Source organism: Poecile atricapillus, chromosome 2, assembly GCF_030490865.1.
Source record: "Poecile atricapillus isolate bPoeAtr1 chromosome 2, bPoeAtr1.hap1, whole genome shotgun sequence".
NCBI classification, from domain to species: Eukaryota; Metazoa; Chordata; class Aves; order Passeriformes; family Paridae; genus Poecile; species Poecile atricapillus.
Window position 1 is genome coordinate 83,462,047 of NC_081250.1, and position 22,541 is coordinate 83,484,587.

At 34.7% G+C, this 22,541-nt stretch overlaps 1 protein-coding gene across 1 annotated transcript in view; it reads left to right on the forward strand.

Annotated features, from left to right (window-relative positions):
* ABCA13 (ATP binding cassette subfamily A member 13) overlaps window positions 1-22,541 on the forward strand; it is a 199,052-nt gene that overhangs the window by 133,471 nt on the left and 43,040 nt on the right. The window contains exons 38-45 of the mRNA XM_058831117.1: window positions 658-766; window positions 9,720-9,774; window positions 10,400-10,577; window positions 13,157-13,272; window positions 17,069-17,225; window positions 18,167-18,420; window positions 18,704-18,905; window positions 20,655-20,764. Of these exons, the coding sequence (XP_058687100.1) occupies window positions 658-766; window positions 9,720-9,774; window positions 10,400-10,577; window positions 13,157-13,272; window positions 17,069-17,225; window positions 18,167-18,420; window positions 18,704-18,905; window positions 20,655-20,764 (1,181 nt within the window). The remainder of the gene's footprint in view (window positions 1-657; window positions 767-9,719; window positions 9,775-10,399; window positions 10,578-13,156; window positions 13,273-17,068; window positions 17,226-18,166; window positions 18,421-18,703; window positions 18,906-20,654; window positions 20,765-22,541) is intronic.

Genomic DNA, 22,541 nt, shown 5'->3' on the forward strand with positions numbered 1-22,541 from the left:
ATGTATATGTTACAACACAGTTGTTTCCCTGTGGTCCTCAGAGACTGGCTTGCCTTGTCAGCTTTAAAGTTTATCTGCATCCATTTCCTCCATGTTTAACAAGCCACTGATGCTTGTTGGAGACAGCTTTGTCTATGGAACAGCTTCATACCTTGTAAACAGTGCCTTCTTGATTCTTTCTTTTCTCCTCTTTCTAGAATATTCCATTCCTAGGTATTTTATGCTGTATCATATACAGGTATTATTTGGAGAAGTCTTTTGGAATTCCAACCGTTCTTCCAATTTTAGCATTAGTTTTAGTCATCTTTTTGTATTTTTGATCAAACTCGCAGGTGTTATTTTCACATTGTTCTCCCTCTATTTGTTCAATCACATGTATGTAAAGGAAGAGGGACACAGTGTTCCATTAAATCAGAGAATCTCAATTTAATAATAAACATATGTGTACAACTCCAACAACAGAAAACTGCTGCATGCTGTTGAACAACCTATGCAAATCAACTGATTTTATTCTGCCTAGTTGACTTCCTTCTATAAATAAATGTCATAACAGAAGAATTACATATCCTTCATGCAATTTTTAAAGGTACGTAAGCTTTCAGATCAGCATCCAGATTGAACTAATTTTTGATTGACAATTCCCCTTCTTTCTTCCAGGTGTGGTATAACCAAAAAGGTTTCCATTCACTGCCATCCTACTTAAATGAACTCAATAACTTAATTCTGTGGCTGAATTTACCTTCTAATGTGGATTGGAGACAGTATGGTAATAGTCTTCCTTTGTATTTATTCATATATTTTGGAAAGTAGTTTTAAAATAAACTATAATACTAGTAATATGAAATTGTTTCAGTTTACAGTAGGATTTCAGAGTCTCATTTCTCTGGAGCATGTGAAAATTGGAAAAGTGAAAATTTTAATTACACAGAAAGTTTGTATAGAGAATGTGCTACACAGTAAGGTAAAATTTGAATTTAAAGCTCAGCATGCCATAATGAGTTCCTTACAGAGACATTCCTGTGGAATAAGTAGGTGTAAATTGATTTGGGATGTTACTGCCTCTGAAACTACTGCTAGGGCTTAATTAAATGGAATGATTAAGGTACAATATACTATGGATTTATAATTTCTTTGGCACTCTACTATATCTCCTTATACAAATATCCAGGGCAAATCCAGATTAGCCTGTAAATTCACACAGCAATGTGATGTTTCATAGCATTCTGTTACTCAAGGAGCAGGAAAGGCTACTATATCTTATTATTGTGCAAAACAAAAGAGCAATTAATATATCTGATGTGAATTCTCTGATTCAGATATCTCTGATATCTCTGAACTATATAAAATATTGTGAAAGTAAAAATTTTATGAACTGACATCCCAAAAATGACTGCAGCCAAAGATTCACCTGTTAACACAGATGAACTTTTAGGATGTGGCAATCTAGTTTGAAATCTGGGCTTTATTAATTCAAAAGTTCAGGTTAACTTCTATTCATTCCAGTTCCTTTCATTCTTAAAAGTCTGTTAAAAAAGGAATTGGTTTAAAGACATTTTAAAAGAGCTTATGACCAATTTTTAAGAGTACTTATAAATTTAGGATGGTTGTCTGTAATGGTAAAATGATTTTAAGTGTTTTATAATGAAGAAAGAAGACTGAATCAGTGAAAATGGGGAATGAATCCTGAGAAATCTAGAAACAGATTCATTAAGAAAACTTTCTGGAATGTCAAGAAAAAACAGTAATTTCTTGTTTTCAAGATGGCTGGAGTTTTATTTTTATAAATGAATTATGAGAATGGATCAAAGGTAATGTGTTTACACAAAAACTTTAAATTAAATTTAATCAGATAATGAGAATTTTTAATAGAAATAATTTTTTAATAAATTTTCACTGAACTTCATGAGTTGCACTGATGCTAGCTTTTTTTCTGTACCATTAGATAACCCATTCTAGAACTTAAATGTTTGTGTACCCTTGCTTTTATATCTATCATGGAGAATCAGGGCTTGTTGTCCTGCTTACACTCAGAGAAAATTATAGATAGCCCAAAGATTGTGGGAATTATGTATTTTTTGATATTGCATGACACAGAAACACAGCAAGCACAACAGTGCTTAAGAAATATTTCAAGTCTTGTACTGACATTTGTACAAGTATGGGTTCATTGTATAATCTTGTGGCAGAATATGTTAGCTGCCTGCAGAAACAGAGTTTAAGAACTAGAAAGTAATTTATCTATGTCCATATCTATTGGAGAAGTGCAATAAAGATGGACTGATCAGGCTCTTGAGGCATAATGCAGAGGGAACTGTCACAGAAATCTTGGGAAGAGAGGTCAAGTTACCTGCCTAGATATCTGTATGTATGTATTTGTTTGAGTACTCATATTTGTATATGTGTGTGCATGTGTATGTATATGCGTGTATTTTTTGCGGAGACCAATACATATGTTTATTTTATTTCTAAAAAACTCAAGTTTTCCAGTGCAACATGAGCCCCTTGAACTCAGTTCACTTTGACTTTTAACTTTCTCTTATTTGAGGATACTGTTCTAACAGAAAAGAACTATTCATACAGTTCTGTTATTCAAATTGTTATATGCAGTCCTGTAAGTCAGCAGTCAAAAGACCACATACTGTGTTCCAACACTGAAATCTATTATTTTTGATTTTTTTTTTCCTTCTTTCAAACTCTGTTTATAGGCAAGGTCAGTTCTAGAATATTGCTGAAAATTGCTGTGAGGAAGCTTGTTAAGACGTTTCAGAAACGTGACTTTGTAGATCTGCCTCACATTAATGACATGTTATTTCACAAAACAACATTTTTCCTGTCAACAGAACCAGTGCTTCTCTATTACTTTTAAGTGACATAAAAATAATTTGGTCCTTTAAAATGGACTGTAAGGACAAAGTATTTTCTTCTTTCACCAAGAAAAAAAACCAAAAAAACCCAACCAAACAAAAAAAATTGCTTCAATTGTAAGCAAAAAGCTTACTAGAATAGAGTAGAGCATTGCCATGGATGTAAACACAATAGCAGCCAGCAACTATGATATGGAAACAACCTTGAGTGAGGTCAACAAGATCTGTAACTTGCTTAACTGCTCATACAAAAGCTAAAAACCCTTTCACTTTGCAGTAATACCCTATGTGTATTTCTTGAACATGAACCCAGCTGGAGTTCTCCCAAGATCTTTGGAGATGGGAAGAATCATAACAAACCATATGCTGAGTTCTACCTGATTTATCTGCAAGGAGAAATCCAGTAACTTTCAGTGGAGATCAGTAGCACTGGTCTAAGTTTGTGAGAGGTTTTGATAATAAGGAACTGAGCAGGAGGCTAGTTGCTTTTGTCTAGTCTTTTCTGTAGTCATGAAGATACACGGAATATAGACTTATGATTTGTTATGGAAGTTTGAAGGAAAAGATTTTACCCAAGAGAATAGAGGACATATGCTGCCTTGCACTGGTTTATATCCATAGGGATTTGTATCTGTTCAAAAAGCTTTGAAAAAATTGTTGCTTTTTGTTCTGTCAGCCCAAGTTACTAACTCTTCAGTATGCAGCAGCAGGAAATTATATTTATTTAGTGATTGAAAAATCTGTCCTTTTTGCTATTGTGTAATCTGATCTTCAAATACTTTCTCTGCAAAGTAGAGAGATTTCTCCTCACCCCTGTCTCTTAACAATTTGGGATTATTGGTAAATTTTGCAGTGAGGATGCTTGGAAAGTTATAATGTTTGTTTCTTGTGATTTTTATGTAAAGAGTGGTGTGTCTGTTGAAGAAAATGTGTATGCCCAGCTGGAGATGAATGTGACTAGATGGAACAACAGAAATTGGCCCAATCAGTTTATGTCAATTTATTGTAGTTAATGGATCAGATGTCTCTTTTGAAACAGCAGTAATTTTTTGTATAAAAATGTCATTTTCTCTATCATGTGGATATCTACTCCTACGTTTATCATCATGTAAGTCTGTCACACCATTATGGGAAAAAGTCATCTGTCCTCAACTGAGGAAATCAAATGCATTCTGTTTTCTAGTGGGTTATAAATTCAGTGGCAGATGATGAAAAGGAACATGTTAATAAATGAATATAAAAAAAAGTTTGTAAGACACTTGAACAAAGAAAGTAAAATTCTGGAAAATAAGATGCTGGAATTTTGTCAAAACCCTTTACCTTTGACTGGTATTCTAGCTTGTGAATGATATTTTCTAATCTCTTCTGAAATGCTGCATTCTTACAACTAAGTAATTTAATTGTGAGCAAATAAAAATGCAATAATAAGAGGAATAAAAACCTAAAAGGCAATATTTTTTGCTTAAGCTTAAGATAGAAATTTTGATCAAGTTCACACCTAATTGTATATCATGGAGTCAAAACATTTTTATCATGCTGGAGTATAGGAGAAGGACTATAATCTCCCTCTTAGGGTAAGGCTATATAAAGAAAAAAGGAGTGGTTGACATCTATAATGGTACCTGTAAAGTAGAGTGGTCAAAAACGGTTCTTACATCATTGTTCAAAGAACAAAAATGTCTCAATATAAAAGGACCTTCTGCGATGTGGCTGCCCCATCTAGGCTCCCTATTGAAGTCATCGATTTTTTAAAAAAACTTTAATACTAGTATTCATTGTAAGATTTCATGTAGCATCCTCATTTATTTCAGATTCAATTCTTCACTAGAGCAGAAGAGACCAAGGGATTAATTTTCAGCTAAATTTTGGTAGAAAGCGGATCTATAGCTTCCTGAATGCTTTGAAAATTTTCTTTAAACTTTATTTCAAAGGAAACTGTGAAATGGCCTTTGGGTGGAACCTTCTTAACCATGTCTAGTTAGTAGGGAAAACTAAAATAGAAACCATAAGTGATGATGCTGCCTGTAAAATTCTCCATAAAATGTAAATTATAATTTTCAGATATTAGTAATGTCTAATTTTATGTTTATACACATATATGTATATGTAATTACACAGAAAGTTTGTATTAAAGAAGGTTAAAAGCTCCAAGAAAGTCTTTCATCATGGTGTTCTTGTTTTATCTGAATAGAGCATTAAAGTGTGAGATTCTCCACGGTCACAGTTTTTCCTGTTCCTGAGTTGCTTTGCATGGTTTTGGAAAAGTTGGAATGGGTGTCTTTTACAGTTTTTCACCTGTGCCCATAAAAAAGCCTAAGTCATCACTGTAAAAATAATGTGACCAACTGCATGCTGACAACATAGACAAAGCATGTTTTAGGACAATAAAGAAAATTTGTGACAGGAGAATATAATGGCAATCGTTGTGGAAGAAATAATTTTTATACAGAGAAATTTATGAAAAGGAGCAGAAAGAGTTAGTGCTGAATCATATCATACTTGGTGTTATTGCCTGGTTTGCTTTTTCCTTGTAAATACTGACATGGTAAAATTTGCCCTGAGTTCTGCTCACACAAGGCTTGCAAGTACAGTCCTTAAAATAATCCTTGCATAAACACCAGAAGCATCTGTTTAATAGGAGCTTTATAATTTACAACTCCTTAGTTTATCTGTCATTTATAGGTTTTAAGTCCTCAAAGGTGGCAGATAGTTTTCAACTTAATGAACCTCATTATAGCAGCTTTGCATAGTAAAAGGGCATGAAAAGGCAAGAAAGTATCAGTAAGTACATTTTACATCATATTAACAGCCATATTGGGACAACGATATGTGTAAGAAAAAAAGATGGTCTAGTTCGTTAGAAGAAATGTAGGAAGGGATAGGTTATAGAATTACATGGAAGGGTTTTTTAAATAATAAAATATATATGATTGCAAATACCATATGTTAATTCTGTTGGTTTGTGCTAGTATTTGCAGATAATTTATATCTTATTTATTGAGTTCAAGGGAACTTTTTTCCTCTGTGAATTACAGGCCATTTTACTGGCTTTGTATAAATTATTAATCTATTTTTTGACGCTGGGGTAGAGGGAAGAAATCATTATACTAAAAAAGTAGCAAATTCAGAGATTATCATCCTCCAGGCTACTTGAAGAAACTGAAAATACTGAATGAAAGGCAAGTATTATACTTAATGCAGTGAAAGAATTTTTAATTCTAAACACAACTGAACTTAGTTTAGCACAGTCATACTTGTCTTACTTGTAATCCACAACCTTGTGAAATTTAATTTTAGTTGTGAGTGAAAATTAAAAGAAAATGCAATCCTTTGTTTCATCTACATGGTTTGAATGGAAGTTGACTATCAAAAATATTTGCTACTTTTAATAAGTGTGATTAGTTTTTGTGACTCTTCCATAGAAGGAAATTAATTCAGTGTAATTTGCCTTTTGACTGGTATTGTATGATACAGTACTGCAAGGAGCACTATGCTATTTATTGTCATGGGTTTTATTTTCCCCTGCAATTATCTCTTTTTCACAGTTTCCCTTTATTCTGTACTAGAAAGTTAAAGCAGTGCGCCTCTGTTTATGGAACCAAAGTCAATAGCTGTAGACTTGTTTAATACCAATGCGGTAATCTGTAAGTTCTGTTAGTTCCCCTCTGAGATCTTGCAGCTGGGCAAGGAAGGGAATTGTCCTGCTCTGCTGTGCTCTGTTCTGCACTCACATTAAATGTTGTATGTAGTTTTGGGTGCCACAATATAAAAAAAAAAAACATTAAGCTTTTAGAGAACACCCAAAGGAGGGCCACAAGGATAGTGAACGGCTTGGAGGGGAAGCCTTATGAGAAGCAGATGAGGTCACTTGGTTTGCTCAGCCTGGAGAACAGGAAATTGAAGGGAGACCTCATTGCAGTCTTCAGCATCCTCACAAGGGGAAGTGGAGAGGCAGGTACTGATCCCTTCACTCTTGTGACCAATGACAGGACTTGAGGAAATTGCCTGAAGTTGACCCAGGGGAGATTTAGGTTGGATATCCTTAAAGAAAAGGTTTTTCATCCACAGGGCAGGTGGGTGTCACATATAGGTAAAACTTCACAAAAGAAAGGCCTTGCAAAATCATGGTTCAGGCCTTGTTACTTTGGCTAAGTATAGGTAGCAGCTAGCCTGATAAGTTCCTATGCAAAAACATATTGAGAATGAAAATTTTGTTAACCTAACTAGCTATTCTTGGGGAGAAAAACAAGTGCACCTGTAATAACAAGGGATCTGTTCCATAAGAATCAGTAGAAAAAGTATGTAAACATTGTTAGAGGGAAAAGTTTTGATTGACTTGTACACTCACCATTACCAACCAGTGAACTGAGTTCCTAACTAACTGGAATTAAACATGGTGCCTTCTGATAACCATATAAATATAAGCTGTGCGCAATAAAGATTGGGCTATGATGGAAGAAGAAACAGGTGTCATTGTCCATTTCTACTATGACAGGTGGGCACTGAACAGGCTCCCCAGGGAAGTAGTCAGAGCACAAGCCTGACAGAGTTCAGGAAGTGTTTGGGCAATAATCTTAGGCACATGGTGTGACTCTTGAGGTGTCCTGTGTAGGGTCAGGAGTTGGATCTGATGATCCTGGTGTATCCCTTCCAATTCTGGATGTTCCACGATTATTTCTTCTAATATGACTAATTTTATTCAAGCATTAGAAAAGCCTAGAAAAACTTTCTGGAAACTAAACTGAACTTTTTTCTGTAATGCTACTTCTCCTTTATATAAATGGAAATTCAGTGGTTCCAGTTGGAAAAAATAATTTTCTTTGATATACCAATTTTGCTTCAGAACAAATGGCACCAATTGTTTAAAAATGTAATGCTTTAAAAGAAAAACAAAAGAAAATTTTAAGCAGTCACTGAAGGCACATGACATGAAAGATTTCTACAAATAGCAAGGTATCTACTAGTGATACATCAAAATGTTATTAGCTTGAATTGTCTTTTGTTTTTCTAACTATCATTGGACTTCAGTGTACTGTGTTTAGCTGTTATTTGAAAAATCTTTACCTTGTACAAGTTTTGTGTGTGAATTAATCATCATCCTGTTTTTCAGCTTTTTACCATGCAGTGCCTTAGTGATGTTTAGATTACTTTGGCTTGAAAATGAGGAATTTAAAATTAAAAGGGCAAAATAAATGCTTGTTTAGTCAAATTGCACCTATTACTAGAATTAAGATATTTTTTGTCTTTATACAGCTTGACTTTAACAAATTCAATTAACTGGTGCCCCACAGAGTCAATCTAAGGCTACCAATGATTTATATCTTTACCAAAGATACTGGAAAAAATATAATTGCTGTTAGGATTAAGTTAGTTTCTTTCCTTGTTTTAATTTGGAGTGGCATAGATTTATTTAGACACTAATCAAATAATGCTGCTGTCATGGTTTAACTTAAGGTCCACTCACACAGCCACTTGCTCACTCTCCCCGATAGATGTGTGAGAGAGAATATTAGAAGTGTAAAATATTAGAAGTATAAAACTCATAGGTCACGATAAAGGCAGTTTAATACATTAAAAAATAAAAGCCACACGGACAAGCAAAGAAAAGCAAGGAATTAATTTCACTTTCCTGTGGGCAGGAAGGTGTTCAGTCATTCCCAAGACAGCAGGGCCATATCATGTCTAACACTGACTTAGAAAGGCAATTATCACTCCAAACATCCCTCCCATTCCTCATTCATCTCCCAGGTTACATGCTGAGCATGATGCCATATAGTATGGAATGTCCCTTTGGTTAGTCAGGGTTACCTGTCACACTGAGACCCCTCCCAACTCTCTGTGCCCCCTCCCCCCGCCCCGCGCGTCCCCCATTCTCCGCACTGGTAAAGTAAGGGATGAGCAGAAAATATCTTGGCACCAAGTGCTGCTCAGCAATACCTAAAACACCCCTGTATTACAAACATTATTTCCAGTACCAATCCAACACAGACTTCCATACCAGCTACTGTGAAGAAAATTAATTCCATCCAGCACAAAAGCGGTGCAGCTGGCATATCTGTCAGGCACATCTGCAGAGATTAGTCACAAACAGCATCAAATCCAGTGGAACAGCAACTTTTGCAGCGACCATGTTTTGCACATTCACCCCCATGACAATTTTTCTTCTTTTGCTTAAAAAAAAAAAGCAAAAAGACACAGTTTTTGTTCATAAACTACCTTCCAATCACAAAGTTAATTTTTGCTAGATTGCCGAAGGTTGGTTCCATGAAGAACCAAAATAAGCCTAAGAATTCATTGCCTGCTCAGGATTTTTCCTGGTCTCCCAAACTGGACATATTTTTAATGTAGACCTCTACAGTTTCAATCAAAGGTGTGATTTTTTTTTTTTTTCTTTGTGAATTTAGCTAAACAGTTTTTCTCAGCAAAACATTAGTAATCTAAGAACTGCCGAAAGATTTAATCTAAAATCTAAACCAAGTATATAAATTGCAGTAACAATCTACCTTACCCCAGATGACTAGGTATATGAAAAAATTCTACTTTAGGTTTTGTATTTGGTCTCTTCTGTGATGTAGATTCTGTAGCAATATTGTTCAACCAATTTTAAGAACTTCACAATGCAGAAAAGCAACTACTACTTATATTTATTCATTAGTTTTTAGTGGTTCCAAACTCTGTAAATCACTCCATGGCAGACACAGTTTGAGTCTGGAGACTGGTGTTTGATCTCTTTTCTATTGATTACTAAGTATTTAGCCTTTTTATTCATACATGTAACAAGTGTTAACAGTGTACTTCAGAACTTGAAGACCTTATTATTCCTTAATATTTCATGATTTATTTTTCTTTTCACAGGGATAACACTCTATAGCCAACCATATGGAGGAGCCTTGTTGGATGAGGATAAAATGTGAGCGAACTCTTAAGATGCTTCACAGCAGCAATCATCAGACAGTTGAAACTATCAATTAAATAATAATATGTTTCCTGGAATAGATGCTGTGAATTGATAGACACAATTCAGTTCTACTGAGTGAAGGATTTTTTAGTGTGGTCTGTCTGTCAAGTCCACTGTCTATACCAAAAATGATGGCAGTATTTTGTGAAAAAAAAGTATTGAATTTATGCTGATTGTGTCATAACAGTTTTAAACAGGGTAACTGTTCCAAATGATTTTTGAGGGTTTAAATTTTAGTTTTCTGGAAAGGGGAAATATTTACATAAGCTTGATTTTACAACTCAGATACATGCTGTGCTCTGTAACTTACCTATAGTTTTGTAACTTAAAACATCTTTTTCCCGTTCTTTAATTACATGTTGACAGTTTAGAGACATTGTGTCCCTGCTCATTCCAGGGTGTTGACAATCCATAAAGTCCTTTCCAACCCAAACCATTCTGTGATTCTGTGGTGTTTGCAATCAGGATTAAGGTGCTACTGTCTAATGTTTTGGTAAGAAGTTGGCCTGAAAAATGCTAGCATTAGCTAATTTTTCCCCATTGTGTTTTCATTGCACTATTTCGCTTTTTACCCTAGAATGGAGAATGTTCGTCAATGTGGGGTAGCACTGTGTATCATGCTGGGTTTCTCTATCCTTACTGCATCCATTGGAACTGCCATAGTCAAAGACAGAGTATCTGGGATGAAACGCTTGCAACACATCACAGGCCTTGGCTACAAAACTTACTGGCTTGCTAACTTCTGCTATGATATGGTATGTATTATGTAGAGCAGCATGTGCTCAGGTGTAAATTTTAGGCTAGTTTCTTATAAATGAGCAAAAGGAGATATGGTCATAAGATACATGAGTAAGACTTGTGCAGAGGGACAGCTCTTGGCTGACATGTTAAACATGAAGTCACCATTCCTACTTTAATGCAGGATGGGGATTGTGATCCTTGCCTCCCAAAGTTGAATTGTAAATGATTTGCTAGCTTTAGCTATGTACACTGTTTTACAAATAAAAGGAAGTTGGCTAATCAGCCTATACAGAGTCTTCCACACAGCAGCTCATAGCAGTAATTTCTATGCTTTGAATTTTGCCATGCACTGGCAAAACCTTACAAATTAGTGGAGAAAACTGAAAATACCAGTCAGCTACTTTAAGGGATAATTGTGTTACATGTTGTTGTGGATAATATGAGAGATACTTATGATCAGTACCTTTTATTTGTGTCAAGCACTGGAAGAGGCAGCACAAGGAAGTGGTGGAGTTGCCATCCCTCGCAGCATTTAAAAGCAATATAGATATGGCACTGAGGGATATGATTTAGTAGTGGACTTGGCAGTGCTGGATTAATGGTTGGAACTGATATTCTTAAGGTCCTTTCCAATATTTAGGTTGGATTCTATGATACCCTGGTCAGGAACAGAAACACTCTGTTTCCATTTAGACCATTCTAATTCTGAAATATTAGATGTTCACACATCCATGCTTGAAATCAGAAGAATTTTCATACTTGAGCAAACGAGATAAGAGCACATTTTTCCAAATGTTATTTACTTGGCCAGTCAATCTTGGTATTTCTTTTTTCTGCTGCTTCAGATAAGAAGGCTTGGTTAAAAACAGTCCAAGGTTAAACTCTTTGTGAGCAAAGTCAACTCCTCATTATTTTCTGCCAATCTCTCAAAATGTTCTCACAAATTCAACACAGTACTGCATGATCAATCATAATGTGGGAAAGAGCAGACACTGCTTTAAATGCTAATTGTGCTGCAGATCATTTAGGGACACTGAACACATGAATATATGAACTGTCAAATTTTAAATCCCTCTACATATTTTAAGTATTACAGGCTATGTCCAGTATTACTGGTAGCAGAATCTTTACTTGGCCTGCAGAAGTATTTGATTTATGAAATTAGTCTCATGAGAATCAGTCTGTTCCTGATGTTTTATAGGCATGAATAATATTCATTACTACATTCAACAAATGGAAAAATTGCAAGTGCTAAGAAGATTTAAAAGAGAAATAGAGACATTTTATTAAGTTTGTGTCACTAGAGGGGTAAAATTAAAGTTCTTTTGTTGTACATGCACAACTTCTGAAATACATTATGATTTCTGGGTAAGATTTCCAATATAATATGATTTTAAAGTTATTTATTTACTTCTAGACAGAAGCCCCAGGCCTACTGAAAAATACTGGGATTCAAATGTTTTGTGACTTTTCTACAATCTTTTTAAACAGCTTCAGGATAAATGAAGCATATATCTGTGGGTGGTATGTTATACTTGTATATGGCAAGGAAAAGGTACACTGTGAATAAGATGAGAACATTGCATCCATCTGCATTTTACTCCACTGCCCTTCTCTTAAAAAAAAGTATGTTTTCCCAGTAGCAAAGACATGATGACCTCTGGTTTAATTTGGAATTAGTTTTCATTGTGCTTCAGTGTGAAAGTCTAATTTTAACAGTATGTTGTTCTTATACACTGAGTATTTAGCTGGACCTTGATTTGTTGCCTCTACTGCTGTTGTATCTCAGAATTTCAGTTCTGCTAGGTTAAAGCTATAAAGCTAAATATTACATAAGCAGAAATGGAGGCAGTCAACACCCTAGTGAACTCAGGTTCAGTGCACAGAGCAGGCAGACACTGAAAATGAAGCTGAGCACAGGTTTTCAATTCCTGACGTTGCTATTTGCAAGCAGAACCCCTCTCTCTTGAATATTTGGATATGAATCTCCTGTACCAATCCCATCCTGCCACCCTTAAGTATTTGGTTGCCATTAAGTCGAGACAGAACAGAGAAACTGCTTTCCCTGTTGCCTAGTGTCTGTAAAGGTTTTATATATTTTGTCCATTCCCACTAAAAGATGTAATTTTCTTCATCAGCACATATGGTCCTTCATTAAAATCTCTTTTAAAATTGCATTATTATTATTCACCCATATGAATGCAGCACCAGTCAGTGAAACTGCTGTTTCTGAAACCAGACCTCTCTATTCACAGTGTAATTTGATGTTTTGGAGCAGTAGCCCCAAATGGATTCATTATCTGTAAGAGTTGGCTTGATAAATTGATGTATTGGAAAGGTCAATAGAAATAGGATTAAGGTGGATATTCTATAGTCAGATGGTATCATGTCAGGTTGTTTCACATGTAGGAGGCAGTTTCACAGCAAGTACAGACTATCAAATCTCCAAGCTCTTCTGCCTATTTCTTCCTAACTTACAGTATAATTGTATTGCAAGTATGGAGAAATTAATTTTTAAAACCTTTCAATGCAAATTAGTTAGACCAGTAAGAGATGCTCACCTGCTCAGTGTTTTTCTTCCTTCTGTTTCTAGGTGTTTTACATGACTCCAGTGACCCTGTGTGTTGGTATTATTAGTGTCTTCCAGCTATCAGCCTTCACTTTCCAAAAGAACTTGGCAGCCACTGTTCTCCTGCTGATACTCTATGGGTATGTGATTGGAAATGGTACTGTGGAATTACAGCTTTTAAGAAACAAACATAAATCTTTAGATGTAGTTTGCACCTGCTGCTGGATGCATGGTTTTCTGTCTTTGTAAGTGATTAAGATTCAGAAAAATATAGTAAGAAAACACACTGAAACATGAGTTTGAAAATTAACCACAAAAAGTGGAGTCAGATTTTCTCACACCCCAAGCAACCAATGAAACAAAACAACCAAAAAACCAATCCTGTTATAGAAGGTTAAAATAACTGGTTAAACAGAGGGCTGATATCTCTATAAAAGTAAGCGTGTTCAGCCCTAGGACCAAACAAATTAGTAGTGTATTCTGTTGTGTCACTAGAGGGGAAAAATTAAAGTTCTTTTGTTGTACATGCACAACTTACGTAATACACAATGATTTCAGGGTAAGATTTCCAACACAGTTTGATTTTAAAGTTATTTATTTACTTAAAGACAGAAGCCCCAGGTCAGTTGAAACATACTGGGGCTCAACTCATACTGGGTCATACAAATCTTCCTATGTGCTGTCTAAGGTGATGTTAGAAATGCTGAAGATGAATTTTTAAAGGAAAAGGCTTCTGAGAAGTTTATTTTTACTTATTTCAAGTAACTAATTGTTGCTACTCTTGTAGGGGAGAGTGCATATCTTACATGACAGATGTTTAGATAATGTTTAGCTAATAGCTGCTTCATGAGAGGATGGTAGAGAATGAAAGAAGAAAGAACTTTCTACAACATCAGGACATATTCTATTCCAGAAAAAGTCTTGGATAAACCCTTCAAAAAAACTCCCAACTTAATATATTGCACCTTGAAACTGTTTTCAAGGTTTTGTGCCTTGAGCAACTCAATTTTTTGAAAACTGTTTAGGTATCCACAAAGCTGGATCTTTTCTTTGAAATTCTAGCCTAAGTTTATTCAGAACCAGACTTCATAATTGTCCTTCATCAAATGCCCTTTGCAAGCCATAACAAGCCAAGTCCTCTTGTAAAACCTTCCAAATTCCTTGCATAATTCTATTTAGTATTTTTACTTAGAGTACCAGTTTGAGCTCATCTTTCAGGATGTGAATAGCCAAACTAGCATAAAATATTCTAGAGGTCATGATGCTAGGATGTTGTAAATAACATGCATGAAACATCCGAAATTCATAATTTCCTCCTCTCTGTATCTTGTGTACAACCCTCACTTCCTTTCTTCTGCATTTCCTTCAAGTGATTCCTTCAAGTTAAAGGCACAAATTCTAACCAGTCTTAGTGCAAAGGTTTCACACTATGAAATCTCACACCTTTTTATTAGCTTTACAACCATTGAATCCTTATTGTGATCCAGTTGCTGTCATATTAGCAAGGCATAGTCTTCTATAGAAATCTTAGCCAAGCAACAATTGAAGCGCATAGTACAGACCTGTATGTCTACTGAAGTCATGACATGTTCTTTCTGATGTGCTATGGGCCTTGGCCCTGCTCACAGTGTACTATCAAGTGCCAGTTATGCTGGCATTGTTTTAAACAAAATGTTGAGGTAAACTTCAAGTATTTTAGAAAAAAAGTCATTGAATGAAAATGGGTCTTATTTTGTTGACTGCAGATGCAGCTCAATATAACCCCTAGTTATATATATAACCTCTAGTGTTCAACTTTGGCTGATATAACAGATGTTGCAGTGATTTTTAACAAGAAAATCTGTGTATTCAATGTGTATTAACATGTATTAAAGATCCAATAGCTGTCTCTAAGTTTAACATGTCTCAAGGACATTTATAAGCTTTAGAGTAGCCATTTTTCCTAATCTACCCTTTATTCAACCTAAGTACACTGTAAATGTGATGAAGCCTATTGTGGCCATTTTATTCTTCCCCAGTACTGTGCATATAATCCTCAGTCATCTGCATGCCATCATCATCTGCATTTTTTTCCTTTAAAAATGTTTTTTTCTCTTCAGGGTACATTTGTGCAGATTTTCTTGTCTAGAACAACGATAGAAATAGCCCAAATATATAAAAAAGTTAAAGAGATGAGGGTGTGCTGGAAAGAATAATCAAGTTTCTTAGTTTGCTACTTTAAAAGTGATTTCCTTAAAAGTGTAACTAAACTACATCTTTCTCTTTTAGATGATTGCAGAGGTGTTTTCTAGTCCAAATGCTTAAGCAGTTTTGTCCAAAATGTTCTGTCCTTTATGCTTAGAAAATACTAAATTGCAACTGCGGCTGAAGGAAGAGAAAGAGAATAGAAATGTCGGTGTGACTGGCTGCAACTTTAAAGGCTACATTTGAACATCATATAATTTTAGGATTCTGAAAGTCTTACTCATTTCTTAGCAGCTATAAGCAAGCAAATCAAATTTTGCTTTCATTTACAGCACAGCAACAGCAGTGTAAATCATGTCTCTTTCCTGAGCTGTTTCCAAGGATGGACTTTTATTTATGACATTGTTATTCTGAGAACAGTGATTTTGGTATGTGCATGAAGGGAAGAAAAGATTGTGTGATTAAGACTGGCAAAAGGATGCTGAAAAGTAGAGTGGGATCCTGAATACTTCCAAATTAATTTGAGAGTCAAACATTGAGTCATTTAACCTTTATCTTCCTGTAAACTGAAGATAACATTATTATTACTTCCCAGCAGGATTTGCAAGTTTGTTTTTTTAAGGTAAAGGATTTTGGCATTCTCCAATGCAAATGATTAATCTACGAAGTACAAAATGCTGAATTCAAAAGGGACTTCTACTTAATTTATTAATCTAAACTACACTTTAAGGCAATGAAGAAGTGAATTCACAGATTTTTGGCTAATTGCTCCTGCATTGAGCTCACTATTAAACCAATTATACATATTAATATTATATAGGAAGTGTTTATGTATACACTGCACATACTCTTTTCGTTGTGCGACAGTGTATGGTGATACCTATGCTCCTGCAGTCCATACTGCTTGTTTGATAGATATATCTTCCATTATGTTGAATGAAAGATAAGTTTTCTTTACATGGCATGCATGCTCTGATTGCCTGGGCCTTGTTTTAATCTTTATAAACATCTCTTTATAAATAAAAACATGTGCATGTGCATGCTTCATTCTGGATAGGCATCCTTTAACTTGTCATAATGGAGGTGCCTTCCTCCTTCCTTTAAAGATTCTCACTGAAGATGATGTAGCCATAGACATGCTGTCTTGTCCTCATAGTTTTATGCACTCATTTTTGATAGCTATTACTCTACTGACTACCTGGTTAAGGTAATAACATGGTCTGAGTATTTTTCAATTTTTACATATCACTGGCACAATATACTAGTTCCAGTTCAAAAATTGTTTTTTACTTCTTCTCTTTGCTTACTACCTTATTTTTTTTTCTTTCTATGAAAGCCTCTCGGAAAAGATAACTGCTCAGCATCCATGATTTACGCTTTAAATATTTGGTTTTAATTCTATATCTGTGTAAAAGGTGCATGGGTTTGCAATCATTCAGAAATCACGACTGCAAGTTGTCTGGAACAGTCAAAGTAAATATCTGCAGCTCATATATGCAAAAATGGATCATATCTGTAGATAACATGGCAGTAAATATGTGTACATCTAAGGAAGTATAAGCCCATTTGTTAAAGAATATGTATTCCAGATTTGTCCATTTTTAGAATCATTTGTTCTGAAGAGTTGTTTGCCTGCCTTAAAAATAAGAAACAATAACTGCAGTTTTTCTAGTGTGATAACTGACTTTTTTTGGGGGTGGTGAAGCAAAAACATAACTTACTTGTGACAGTTTTGTTTCTTTAAACCTTCAGATATGCAACTTTACCTTGGATGTATCTTGCATCCAGATTCTTCTCAAGTTCAGATGTAGCTTTTATTTCTTACATCTCCTTAAATTTTGTGTTTGGCCTGTGTACCATGCTGGTGACTCTCTTACCTCGCTTGTTAGCTATAATTTCCAAAGTGCAGGTCAGTATAAAATCTTTCATTTACCTATTTCATAACTGAAATGGATACACAAACATACATACATATATATATTTGAGAACATTCTTATGTGTGTTTATATATATATATATATATATATATATATATATATATACAGATAAGATTTTTCCAGAAGAAAAACTTGTGGTTTTTAAATATTCATGGTTTTTCTGTCCTAGAATATACTGTATTGACTTACCATCTTGAATTACTTGTCTGTAACCCAAAAAAGCATGATGTAATAATGGAAAAACAGTGTTAATTGAAACTTTCACATTTTCTAGACCATTAAGTTGTAATTGGCACATAAATGGAGCTGTTCTGGTCCATTAAATAGATTATATACATTGTGAAATGTGTTTGAATAATATTGACATAAGATATAAACTGCATATTCCTAGGATTATTAATTCATTGTATGAATAGTATTTTATACAGTGCATTCTCACTCGATGTATGTAATTTTAATAAGTCATAATGGTATTTAAACAACTTGATGGAAAGGAGTTCCAGAATGCTCATGGCTCTCTTCATGTACAGATCAAAAACTTGATGTTTGAAGTCAAATCTGGATTACGTGTCATGCAAGTGTGTAAGAAAATTCGGTATTCACTTGGGTTTAACTTGGTGATTTAGATTCAATAGTATTCAAATATTAAAATATTAAGGAAATAGAACCATCATGGCTATATGTGTTTTGATAGCCTCAGTGAACTTCTACTAAGAATGCCATGGCTGTACAAAGTCTAAAACGCAATATTATATGAACCCTGTCCCCAAAATAGTTCACAATATGCACTTTAGATTTCAGTTTACCATGAAATATGAATGCAGTATCCGGTTTTGCAAGTGTGCTTATTAGAAAACTAATTTTTTTTTCTTTTTTCTTTATTCTCCTCAATCCTTGCCGTGTCTTAATGCAGAGTTTTCAAAGCATCTACAATATCCTCAAATGGGCATTCATCATATTCCCACAATTCTGCCTAGGCCAGGGTTTAATAGAGCTTTCATACAATCAGATCAAATTTGACCTGACCAGGAACTTTGGAATAGATTCTTACGTGAGCCCCTTTGAGATGGATTTCCTGGGTTGGATTTTTGTGGAAATGTCCCTTCAGGGAACACTACTACTTCTTTTACGCCTTTTCCTTCATTGGGATCTCCTCTGGAAAACAAGGTGTGTTATCATTTGTATTCTGCCACAGCGGGTATTGATCTAATTTTTGGAGAAAGAAAATGGTATGTTCCTTTGAACAACTGAAGATAAGTACTTCTGATAACATGGTATGCCTAAATTAATGCAAACTACAGAAAAAATACAAGTAGGTTTTTTTCCCCTTGAATTCTGATGAGAATTGATCACTAAGTGCTAAGGGTTTACCACCAGGAAAATAAGAGTTATGCAGAGTGCGGCAATGACCAATTTGCCATATATCACTTACTATCATCCTCTGTTGTAGAGGTCATTGCTCAGTTAACAGCATGGACGGAATGGAGAGCCCTTCAGAAGATGTTGATGTAGAAATGGAGCGACAGAGACTCTTCAGTGGAAAAACTGGAAATGATGTCCTACTTTTGTACAACCTCAGGAAGTGTTATGGAGGTTTCAGTAAGAAGAACACAGCTGTGGAAAACATAAGCTTGGGCATATCAAGGGGAGAGGTAAAGGGGTCTTCTTTTTCCCATTTTATAAAGTAACACTTTATTCTGAGCAATTGTTGATACATACTCAGTGTGTCTACAGTGAAAGGCCTGTAGGTAGCAGCAGAAAAAAATAAATTGTAGTAATTTCTGAAAATCAATAACTGGATAAAAGCAGAAACTGGTGGTGCTGAAGAAGGAACTGTTAATTTATTTTTTGGTTGAACATTCAGCAGTCTTAATTTTTTTTACTTCTTGCTTATCTTTACCAAATTACTGTATTATATGCTAACATAAAAACAAGTAAGGTAACATAGCAGTTTAATGTTCAAAGAGAAAACATATTACCCAATTCAATAGCAAACTACAGATTGAATTCTGCATTTGTTACCACAGCACACTTTTAGTACCTGTCGGGCTGAAAATAACAAGGGATAGTACCACCATTCCGATAAAGGTGATTTATTGCTCAGATATATCAGATAAGGCATCAGTCTCAAAGGCATAAGATTTGGAGGAGCAACAAGTCAGCCATAGTTCAAAGGTTTCCGCATTACACAGCAATAGGTAACATTTTGGTCCAATAGACAGTTGACATTGAGTTTGTTTTTTACTTAATTACCCATCACCTTTGCTAAGTTCTGCTGCACAGCATCTGTTTTTCAGCCAATAGACTTAGCTCACATGCACACATCTTACCTAATACACTTACTTACTCACTTACTTAAGGCATATTCTTAGTTGCATTTATAGGAACGTAAGTTTATAACTTCTCTAGTTAATGTCTGTGTACCTTTACTATTACATTAATCCAAGCTCATTCCAAGGCTGGAAATTAAACCCTTCAGTATCCGTGGAAGTTTCTATTTTTTCATTTCCCACCAGTACTCACCACAGTACATTTGAATATAGCATATACAAATAAATTGTTTCAATAAATTGAAATTTAGTGCTGAACATGCTTGTGCTTGGGGACTCTTTATTCATTATTAGGATGGTTTGGGGAATTATAGATATTAATTTCTAAACTACTGATAAAGAAAAGATGTTTCTTGGTTGCTAATATAAAATTGGAAGATCTGAGAAAGTTGCACATGGCAGCAGAGATGCAGTGATATCCTGCTGCTTACTGATCAGCTGTTGGGTAACTGAGATAACCAGAAGGATGTTATTGTAGATTAAAGCATATCAATAAGAAAGTTTATGAAAAAAGTATTTCAAAATCATAAACGGCTATGGGTAGACTTAATATGAATCCTATCCTATCTTAAGCATTAAGTTATTGCACCTAGAGGCCTGAAGTAAGTGTTCAAAATGAGTCCGTCTCTTGGATGTTTGGTGTTCACTTGTACAGAGTGAAGCAGCTCAGGAGAAGCTTGGAAATATGGACTGATATCCAGGGATTGGAAGTAGGACCTAAAATCCTCCTGTTGAAATGTAGCATTTACTAACAGTACGGATAAATAATGAGTTTAATTGTTGGTCAGGGTTTTAAGAGGAAGGCTAGAATCCTAAATAAGAAACTTTTAGTAATTGGGGGTCAAAATATGATATGTATGGGGTTTTTTTAAATTGATTTTTTGTGGGAAAGGGAATTTGCACACACATTCTATCCATATAGTTTCTTATAGACATATAATAGGAAATGTGGGAAGTGGAGAAATTTGAAGGGGTAATATTTCTTTTTTTTTTCAGTAACCCATATTTTTTGTATTATTATGATTGTTATTGTTACTATTACTGTTATTATTATTATTATATCTCTGATAGTGTTTTGGACTCCTGGGAACAAATGGAGCTGGGAAAAGCACAACATTTAAGATGCTAACTGGAGATATAATCCCATCTGCAGGACGGGCTGTAATCAGGACTCCTACTGGGTAAGTAACACATGGTTTAATCAGAATAGTGTTAATTGATAATGCACATGATCAAAGACTCAACACATCTTCAGTCCTTTATACTGTACTCTAGGGACCTATTTTGTTCCCTTTTAAATGTATATTACTTTGTTGCTGTTAAGTCCCTGTGGAAAAGTATTTTAGCATTATTTAATTCTGTTTGATAGCTCTTTTAATTTAGAATAAACTTGTTTGGTAGCAAAACAGAAACTCTACGAAGACTTAACATACATCCTTTTAAAACTTGTAAAACAATCTTAACGTATGTTCAAATGCATGGAAATATTTCCCCCGTACAAATACTGCATTGAAAGTTTTCCAGGCTTAGGCAGACAAGCAGTGCTTCAAGCGGGTAATTTTAAAATATTTTCTTACACTTATGTACTTCAGAGCAATTAATTAATTACTTGATCAATATGTTATGAATTAGGGTAAGAGGTAGTATTGGTGAGATTTCTCATTCTGATGGAGTGATAAAAGAATAATGCACTTTGGGTTAGATATAACCAATACTTTTCATTTTTCCTAGCAAAATTGGAGGGGAAAGAAAGTAATTTTTTTCAGTCAGTAGTAAATATGTATATGCAAACATATAAATGGATTTGGGACTTTTCCTAAATGACGTACATTTCAAAATATTTTTTGGACAAGGACAGGTCAAGAGTTTAATTAAGAAATTTTTAAAGGAAACATTTTTAAATTTTCAAAATGGTAAGTTACGTTTCTTTGGTTTAGAAATCAAATGCTTTCATAGGTCAGCATTTCCTTACTTCACAAAAATAATGATCATCAGATTTAACTTCAAAGAATAAGTAGTTTCAGTCCTTGCAAAATTCAGTTTTCTGGAAAATTTGCACCTTTGAAATAGACAATATCATCACTATGAAACATAATTTTACTTCAGTGTGTTTTTTCATTATCTTTGATAGCAAATCAAATGTTGAACATAAAGCAGAAATTATTTTAAAAAAACAAACAGATTTTGGAAAAATTAAGAACAATTTTTCCAGTCAGCAGAAAAAAGCAGCTGCTGATCACAGCTTCAGGACATTTCTTTGTCAGCAGAAACAGATTTTTTGTTTAAAATTCACATCATGAAGGAGATTCCATAAAAAACATTTTGACTGGAAAGAATACGTCTTTTGTCCTCCGTCACCGTGAAAGGACCATATACTCTGAGGGGTCCTTCAGAGAATCATAAAATGGTTTGGGTTGGAAGGGACTTTTAAGATCATGTAGTTCCAAACCCCCTCCATGGGCAGGGATACCTTCCACTAGACCAGCTTAACCAAAGTTACATCTAACCTTGAACACTTCCAGAGATACAGCATCCACAGCTTCTCAGGGCAACCTGTTCCCAAGACTCACCACCCTCACAGTCAAGAATTTATTCCTAACATCTAATCTAACCCTACCTTGATGATGTATTCTTCATGATGAAAAAACTGAGTATGTAAAATTACTATTATAAACATTGGAGAATCTAACTAATTTTATTACATGCAGAACATCCTTAATTCGTAACAGTTTCCATTTCCTTGAATAACTATGCTTGAAAGTTTCTGGTTTAAAAACAAATTAAAAAACAAAGAAACCAAATAAAAAACCCAAACAAATCCATGCATATATTTTCCTAATTGATACTGAATTTAAAATGAAGTCAGGAGTGTATTTTTGAGGCAGGTGCACTGATAATGGCCTTGAATTTTATTGGAAAGCTATTGCATCTTGGAACAACATGAATTCTAGAAATGAA